We start from the raw sequence: 9,854 nt of genomic DNA on the forward strand, positions 1-9,854 counted from the left end.
CAGTCAATATTAGGACTGATTTGCACTTGATTGAGTATTGTGTTAAAGTGAGACAGGACCAGTACTAGTATAATATTGGTATGTTAGGGAATATCCTCTAATTAAGACCAGCACCATGAGGGTAATTACATACATCAATAATTAATATATATTTATCTTTATATTCTAGATTTTGACAGCTGTAACAAACTCTCTGTTGATAAACAGAGTTCCGCTTAAAATTATTAAAGACCCATGAGTATAACAAGTTAATTACCAGATATTTGTCTCATCAATTATGTCAGCTGATGCCACGGTAGAGTTCACCCTACCTATCCTGGCATGTCAGATGAAAACTTTATTAGCTAGAATATTTGTTACACAAGTAGCATAACACTCATACAAGTAACATCTGAGCAGAAAGAAACAGCACTTCAGACTATAGTTTGACCAAATTACGTTAATGGGTATGCTGGAATAATGTGTCTGTTCACAGGTGTCTCTGCGGAGACATTTTTCCAAAGTATTCTTATTTTGTTTTAAACGATGACAAAAATTCCACATACATCTCTGTAGTCACAAGCATAAAAACTAAACAAAAAAAAAACAAAAAAATACTGATTTATAGAGAGACATTTTGTTACATTATTTATAATTAATTGGAAATTGGAGAGCTAGCTATACATTACACAGTATACTGATCTGCCAACAGAATGACCAATACAAAACACATTGTACTTCTCCATTAAATGTTAATAAAATATCTATACCCAAATATCGACTTGAATTATTCAGTTTTGGTGAACAATGCTAGGGTTTAGTTCCGGATTTAGGGTATTCCTACCAGTACAGAAAGGAAACCAAGCATTACTGGTTGACCTACAAACATCAATGATTTTGTACTCTGCATATGAAATACTAAATTATAATAATTAATGAGCTGGTAATTTAATATTCATTATGACTGGGACATGTGGAGGAATATTTGATTAGATACATACCTGTGTTGACATTAGATATACATGTGAGAACACTGGACAAGGAATATCAGAAATTACAATAAACCTCCTAACCTATAAATGGATATGCTTCAATGAGTAACCAGCTTCAGGTTTCGTTTTCAATCGTGATCATAAAGAATTCATAACGTATTGAAATCTATGACAATCTTGTTATAATCTTTCTGGGCCTTGTTTCTTATCCCTCTGTATTACAATAAAGTCACTGGGCCTTGTTTCTTACCTGTTTTAAAATCACGAGACCTTTGTATTGTACATTCCTTATAAAGTCAACACTGGGCCTTGTTTCCTATCTCTCTGTATTATACATCACTTATAAAGTCACCACTGGGCCTTGTTTCTTATCCCTCTGTATTACATGTCCCTTATAAAGTCACCACTGGGCCTTGTTTCTTATCCCTCTGTATTACATGTCCCTTATAAAGTCACCACTGGGCCTTGTTTCTTATCTCTCTGTATTATACATCACTTATAAAGTCACCACTGGGCCTTGTTTCTTATCTCTCTGTATTATACATCACTTATAAAGTCACCACTGGGCCTTGTTTCTTATCACTCTGTATTATACATCTCTTATAAAGTCACCACTGGGCCTTGTTTCTTATCTCTCTGTATTATACATCACTTATAAAGTCACCACTGGGCCTTGTTTCTTATCCCTCTGTATTATACATCACTTATAAAGTCACCACTGGGCCTTGTTTCTTATCCCTCTGTATTATACATCACTTATAAAGTCACCACTGGGCCTTGTTTCTTATCACTCTGTATTATACATCTCTTATAAAGTCACCACTGGGCCTTGTTTCTTATCCCTCTGTATTACATGTCCCTTATAAAGTCACCACTGGGCCTTGTTTCTTATCCCTCTGTATTATACATCCCTTATAAAGCCACAACTGGGCCTTGTTTCTTATCTCTCTGTATTATACATCCCTTATAAAGCCACAACTGGGCCTTGTTTCTTTTCTCTCTGTATTATACATCCCTTATAAAGCCACCACTGGGCCTTGTTTCTTATCTCTCTGTATTATACATCCCTTATAAAGCCACCACTGGGCCTTGTTTCTTATCCCTCTGTATTATACATCCCTTATAAAGTCACCACTGGGCCTTGTTTCTTATCCCTCTGTATTATACATCCCTTATAAAGTCACCACTGGGCCTTGTTTCTTATCTCTCTGTATTATACATCACTTATAAAGTCACCACTGGGCCTTGTTTCTTATCTCTCTGTATTATACATCCCTTATAAAGTCACCACTGGGCCTTGTTTCTTATCTCTCTGTATTATACATCCCTTATAAAGTCACCACTGGGCCTTGTTTCTTATCTCTCTGTATTATACATCCCTTATAAAGTCACCACTGGGCCTTGTTTCTTATCCCTCTGTATTATACATCCCTTATAAAGTCACCACTGGGCCTTGTTTCTTATCCCTCTGTATTATACATCCCTTATAAAGTTACCACTGGGCCTTGTTTCTTTTCTCTCTGTATTATACATCCCTTATAAAGCCACAACTGGGCCTTGTTTCTTATCCCTCTGTATTATACATCCCTTATAAAGTTACCACTGGGCCTTGTTTCTTATCTCTCTGTATTATACATCCCTTATAAAGTCACCACTGGGCCTTGTTTCTTATCCCTCTGTATTATACATCCCTTATAAAGTTACCACTGGGCCTTGTTTCTTATCTCTCTGTATTATACATCCCTTATAAAGTCACCACTGGGCCTTGTTTCTTATCCCTCTGTATTATACATCCCTTATAAAGTTACCACTGGGCCTTGTTTCTTATCTCTCTGTATTATGCATTCCTGTTAACATCTTGTTTTTGGTTATTTGATATAGAGGTAATATTGCCTTAAATATCACATTTGAAGACTGGTATAATTTTGTTATATCAAACCAGTTTTGTTAGTTTTAAAAATCTGTACTCACTCTTTGACAGGCAGCATCCCTATATCTGGAATAGAAAGTTTTATAAAAAAAAATCAGACTTCCATCTTCAATAGATGATAGTATAATGGGTCACAGTTAGAAAGGCTTTTTAGTGATGGACGCTCCAGGCAGCCGCCTGCTTCAACACAGTTTTATTAAAATTTGTACCAAACACTCTGGTAAAATAACAGATACTAAATAAATCTCTAACCCAGTACATATGTATCCTTAAATCCTTCGCTGTTAAAACTGTTTTACTATTGTGACTACTCTGTTCTTCACTGTATAAACTTAGGTGAGCTTATTTCATTGATAAATCATCAAGGACACGAATCGACCCATTTTTAAAGATTCTTCATACATATAATGGAACTAAGCTTTATATATCACATGTTATCTTACCATAAAAAATCTTACTGTTCAATTGATATCTATTGATGGATTAATTATTCAAACATACTTGTAACCTTGAGTTCCACTGCATCATGTCCCTTAATGAGGTTGAGGACCTCTTCATGGATTGCCTGGGAGATTGTGTAGCCATTCACTCTCACTATCTCATCTCCAACCTAAAACACAAACTAACTATGTCATCACGTTTTAATTACTGATTTCAGAGCAAGGAAAAGTATGTAGGTCTAATTAATATGATATATAACTATATAATTATATTAAATAATATATATTATCATGTTACCTTTGTAAGTATCCTGATTCTTGAACACCCTCAGGCTCTGTACCAGTACAAAAACTACATAAATAGACACTTTCTGACATTTTCATTGAAGTCTGTAATGTTTTTCCTGTAAATTGACTATAAGATTTAAATCGAGGTATTTATGATATGTACTTTTATGTACACACTTACTCGGAGCCCCTGTCACTTGGCCTGGACTATTTAAATGTCCACACTTACCTGGAGCCCCTGTCACTTGGCCTGGACTATTTAAATGTCCACACTTACCTGGAGACCCTGTCACTTGGACTGGACTATTTAAATGTCCACACTTACCTGGAGACCCTGTCACTTGGACTGGACTATTTAAATGTCCACACTTACCTGGAGACCCTGTCACTTGGCCTGGACTATCAAAATGTCCACACTTACCTGGAGCCCCTGTCACTTGGCCTGGACTATTGAAATGTTCAATACTTACCTGAAGCCCCTGTCACTTGGCCTGGACTATTTAAATGTCCACACTTACCTGGAGCCCCTGTCACTTGGCCTGGACTATTCAAATGTCCTCACTTACCTGGAGCCCCTGTCACTTGGCCTGGACTATTTAAATGTCCTCACTTACCTGAAGCCCCTGTCACTTGGCCTGGACTATTCAAATGTCCACACTTACCTGGAGACCCTGTCACTTGGCCTGGACTATTTAAATGTCCACACTTACCTGGAGACCCTGTCACTTGGCCTGGACTATTTAAATGTCCACACTTACCTGGAGACCCTGTCACTTGGCCTGGACTATTTAAATGTCCACACTTACCTGGAGACCCTGTCACTTGGCCTGGACTATTTAAATGTCCACACTTACCTGGAGCCCCTGTCACTTGGCCTGGACTATTTAAATGTCCACACTTACCTGGAGACCCTGTCACTTGGCCTGGACTATTTAAATGTCCACACTTACCTGGAGACCCTGTCACTTGGCCTGGACTATTTAAATGTCCACACTTACCTGGAGACCCTGTCACTTGGCCTGGACTATTTAAATGTCCACACTTACCTGGAGACCCTGTCACTTGGCCTGGACTATTTAAATGACCACACTTACCTGGAGACCCTGTCACTTGGCCTGGACTATTTAAATGTCCACACTTACCTGGAGACCCTGTCACTTGGACTGGACTATTTAAATGTCCACACTTACCTGGAGACCCTGTCACTTGGCCTGGACTATTTAAATGTCCACACTTACCTGGAGACCCTGTCACTTGGCCTGGACTATTTAAATGTCCACACTTACCTGGAGACCCTGTCACTTGGCCTGGACTATTTAAATGTCCACACTTACCTGGAGACCCTGTCAACTGGCCAGGCCTGTACCTACATGAAAATGTTGACACTTACCCGGAGTCCCTGTCTCTCTGCCTGGGAGCCTGCGTCAATATGGGACACAAACACACCAATTCCATGTTCAAAACCTGTAACATGGAACATATATGATGGATACTGAAAATGTTGTGGATCCTGTAACAACATTTGATGATATATAATAAATCAGAACATTGAAGCCTCAAGTCTCTGTCCATAAATCAAGGAAGGGAAAGGGATAAGACTGAACAAAATGGAGGACATTCCTTGTGTTTTCATTAGTACCTAAGATACTGTGAAGATTGTTTTTTTTGAGGGTAAAAAAAAATGCGAAAGACAGATACCTTGAAAAAAAAATTTATTCCGAGAGCAGGGAGCAAGATTTGACGAAGTGACTCACACGAAAAAATATCACTTTTGTAACAAGCTTTTGGTTATGCTGCAAAAACTTTAACCATCAGAAAAAAAAAAAAAATTATAAAAAAATGTATGTATCATACAGACTTACCTCCCCTGACAGCAAATCCCAGACTTTCATTGGCACGACGGCGGAGGTTGATGATACGTCTACCACGACCAGGAGGTGATGGAGCAAGTCGATCAAAATCCAATTGGTGCTTTGCAGGGATCAGAGGCCTGAAGTAAAGAAAATATATGGTCATCATCCCGCTCTGGACGTGATAATGCTGGACCACACAGATATGTGTTTACATATTCCTTGTATTATAAGCATCATCCTGCTCTGGACGTGATAATGCTGGACCACACAGATATGTGTTTACATATTCCTTGTATTATAAGCATCATCCTGCTCTGGAGGTGATAATGCTGGACCACACAGATATGTGTTTACATATTCCTTGTATTATAAGCATCATCCTGCTCTGGACTTGATAATGCTGGACCACACAGATATGTGTTTACATATTCCTTGTATTATAAGCATCATCCTGCTCTGGACGTGATAATGCTGGACCACACAGATATGTGTTTACATATTCCTTGTATTATAAGAAATACATTGAAGATGTATGGATTTCAAACCTATAACTAATTCTGTTTGACAATGAAAAAAGGTATATCACATCACAAGTGACACTTGCCTCAATATGTGGGAAATTACCACGTTTGGTTATGTTTACTTTCTATATATCAATTACAGAATAATTTCGTCACGTGTTCAATTTCATGACTATCATGTATTTAACCTTTCAAGCATGTTTCATTTATTAATGACAAAATATAAGATCATGAATATGTTTTTTCACCTGTGAATTTGTTGTGAAGATAATAACGTGTAATGTGTTGTGAACAAAATACCAAATAATGAATTGTGCAGAGAATATCATGTCAAGGTTAACTTTTTCACCTGTGAATTGATTGTGCAGAGAATATCATGTCATGGTTAACTTTTTCACCTGTGAATTGATTGTGCAGAGAATATCATGTCATGGTCCACACAGAATGTGATTGTGCAGAGAATATCATGTCATGGTTAACTTTTTACCTGAGACTTGACTTGCTGGAATATATGTAAATGGACCACACTTTTTTACCTGTGAATTGATTGTGCAGAGAATATCATGTCATGTTAACTTTTTCACCTGTGAATTGATTGTGCAGAGAATATCAAATGGTTAACTTTTTCACCTGTGAATTGATTGTGCTGGAATACATGTCATGGTTACTTTTTCACCTGTGAATTGATTGTGCAGAGAATATCATGTCATGGTTAACTTTTTCACCTGTATTGATTGTGACAGAGAATAATGTAAATGTTAAACCTGTGAATTGATTGTCAGAGAATATCATGTCATGGTTAACTTTTTCACCTGTGAATTGATTGTGCAGAGAATATCATGTCATGTTAACTTTTTCACCTGTGAATTGATTGTGCAGAGAATATCATGTCATGGTTAACTTTTTGGGACACAAACACACCTGTGAATTGATTGTGCAGAGAATATCATGTCATGGTTAACTTTTTCACCTGTGAATTGATTGTGCAGAGAATATCATGTCATGGTTAACTTTTTCACCTGTGAATTGATTGTGCAGAGAATATCATGTCATGGTTAACTTTTTCACCTGTGAATTGATTGTGCAGAGAATATCATGTCATGGTTAACTTTTTCACCTGTGAATTGATTGTGCAGAGAATATCATGTCATGGTTAACTTTTTCACCTGTGAATTGATTGTGCAGAGAATATCATGTCATGGTTAACTTTTTCACCTGTGAATTGATTGTGCAGAGAATATCATGTCATGGTTAACTTTTTCACCTGTGAATTGATTGTGCAGAGAATATCATGTCATGGTTAACTTTTTCACCTGTGAATTGATTGTGCAGAGAATATCATGTCATGGTTAACTTTTTCACCTGTGAATTGATTGTGCAGAGAATATCATGTCATGGTTAACTTTTTCACCTGTGAATTGATTGTGCAGAGAATATCATGTCATGGTTAACTTTTTCACCTGTGAATTGATAATGCTGGACCACACAGTCATGTGTTAACTTTTTCACCTGTGAATTGATTGTGCAGGAATGATCATGACCACACATGGTTAACTTTTTCACCTGTGAATTGATAATGCTGGACCACACAGTATGTGTTAACTTTTTCCTGTGAATTATTATAAGAATATCATGTCATGGTTAACTTTTTCACCAATTGATTGTGTTTAGAATATCATGTATGGTTAACTTTTTCACCTGTGAATTGATTGTGCAGAGAATATCATGTCATGGTTAACTTTTTCACCTGTGAATTGATTGTGCAGAGAATATCATGTCATGGTTAACTTTTTCACCTGTGAATTGATTGTGCAGAGAATATCATGTCATGGTTAACTTTTTCACCTGTGAATTGATTGTGCAGAGAATATCATGTCATGGTTAACTTTTTCACCTGTGAATTGATTGTGCAGAGAATATCATGTCATGGTTAACTTTTTCACCTGTGAATTGATTGTGCAGAGAATATCATGTCATGGTTAACTTTTTCACCTGTGAATTGATTGTGCAGAGAATATCATGTCATGGTTAACTTTTTCACCTGTGACTTGATTGTGCAGAGAATATCATGTCATGGTTAACTTTTTCACCTGTGAATTTGTTGTGAAGATAATATCGTGTAATGTGTTGTGAACAAAATACCAAATAATGAATTGATTGTGCAGAGAATATCATGTCATGGTTAACTTTTTCACCTGTGACTTGATTGTGCAGAGAATATCATGTCATGGTTAACTTTTTCACCTGTGACTTGATTGTGCAGAGAATATCATGTCATGGTTAACTTTTTCACCTGTGACTTGATTGTGCAGAGAATATCATGTCATGGTTAACTTTTTCACCTGTGAATTGATTGTGCAGAGAATATCATGTCATGGTTAACTTTTTCACCTGTGAATTGATTGTGCAGAGAATATCATGTCATGGTTAACTTTTTCACCTGTGACTTGATTGTGCAGAGAATATCATGTCATGGTTAACTTTTTCACCTGTGAATTTGTTGTGAAGATAATATCGTGTAATGTGTTGTGAACAAAATACCAAATAATGAATTGTGCAGAGAATATCATGTCATGGTTAACTTTTTCACCTGTGAATTGATTGTGCAGAGAATATCATGTCATGGTTAACTTTTTCACCTGTGACTTGATTGTGCAGAGAATATCATGTCATGGTTAACTTTTTCACCTGTGACTTGATTGTGCAGAGAATATCATGTCATGGTTAACTTTTTCACCTGTGACTTGATTGTGCAGAGAATATCATGTCATGGTTAACTTTTTTACCTGTGAATTGATTGTGCAGAGAATATCATGTCATGGTTAACTTTTTCACCTGTGACTTGATTGTGCAGAGAATATCATGTCATGGTTAACTTTTTCACCTGTGAATTTGTTGTGAAGATAATATCGTGTAATGTGTTGTGAACAAAATACCAAATAATGAATTGATTGTGCAGAGAATATCATGTCATGGTTAACTTTTTCACCTGTGACTTGATTGTGCAGAGAATATCATGTCATGGTTAACTTTTTCACCTGTGACTTGATTGTGCAGAGAATATCATGTCATGGTTAACTTTTTCACCTGTGACTTGATTGTGCAGAGAATATCATGTCATGGTTAACTTTTTTACCTGTGAATTGATTGTGCAGAGAATATCATGTCATGGTTAACTTTTTCACCTGTGAATTTGTTGAGGCAAACGTTTCACCCAACAGTACTCCGAATGAAATCTGTGAATCCAATTTTCTGTCTCAATTGCCCTGATTTTTTTCTGGCGTTTCTTTTCTGGGTCTGAACAACAATCCATTTCAGAGTCGGTATGCTACATCTATACATGTAGATTTTTTCTCAGAAATTGTCCAGCATAAACATTTATTGGAAAAGTTGTTCCAAATAATGATTGATTTAAGCATTAGACCAAGGTTGGTCCAAATACATCACATGTCCATATTTAAGCTATGAGAATCCTATGGTACAAAAGGAGATTGTGATCAGTTCAGGCTACAGTAGTAATTAACAGACGCACCTGTTGATCAATAGAGAACAAGTTAAGACACCAACATATGACTGGATTTTCAATACTACGAAAATGTCCTTTATCTCTTTGATGGTCGAGTGTATCATTTTAGTTCATGTAGTGTCTGGTGTGCATGGACACCAAAACACATTCCAGTTTTTCCAAACACAGAGAAAAATTAACACTTTTTAGAATTCTTACTCTCAATGGAATGGTGATATAATTATTCTGTTTCACAGTGAAATCTTGAGAAAATTTAGAGATAAGAAATCTTCTGTACTGCCAACACAATCCTTCTAAATAAGGAAGCACCAATCTGCAGACCCAC

At 36.7% G+C, this 9,854-nt stretch overlaps 1 protein-coding gene across 1 annotated transcript in view; it reads right to left on the bottom strand.

Annotated features, from left to right (window-relative positions):
• The window catches only part of LOC132552319 (membrane-associated guanylate kinase, WW and PDZ domain-containing protein 1-like), a 28,396-nt gene extending 19,080 nt beyond the window's left edge, over positions 1-9,316 (bottom strand). The window contains exons 1-5 of the mRNA XM_060216481.1: positions 9,189-9,316; positions 5,492-5,619; positions 5,020-5,093; positions 3,403-3,511; positions 2,943-2,967 (exon numbers count right to left, since the gene is read on the bottom strand). Of these exons, the coding sequence (XP_060072464.1) occupies positions 2,943-2,967; positions 3,403-3,511; positions 5,020-5,093; positions 5,492-5,619; positions 9,189-9,316 (464 nt within the window). The remainder of the gene's footprint in view (positions 1-2,942; positions 2,968-3,402; positions 3,512-5,019; positions 5,094-5,491; positions 5,620-9,188) is intronic.
• Between the last annotated feature and the right edge of the window lie 538 nt (positions 9,317-9,854).

Source organism: Ylistrum balloti, unplaced genomic scaffold, assembly GCF_031769215.1.
Source record: "Ylistrum balloti isolate Yb309-2 unplaced genomic scaffold, AGI_CSIRO_Ybal_v1 Utg370242, whole genome shotgun sequence".
NCBI lineage: Eukaryota > Metazoa > Mollusca > Bivalvia > Pectinida > Pectinidae > Ylistrum > Ylistrum balloti.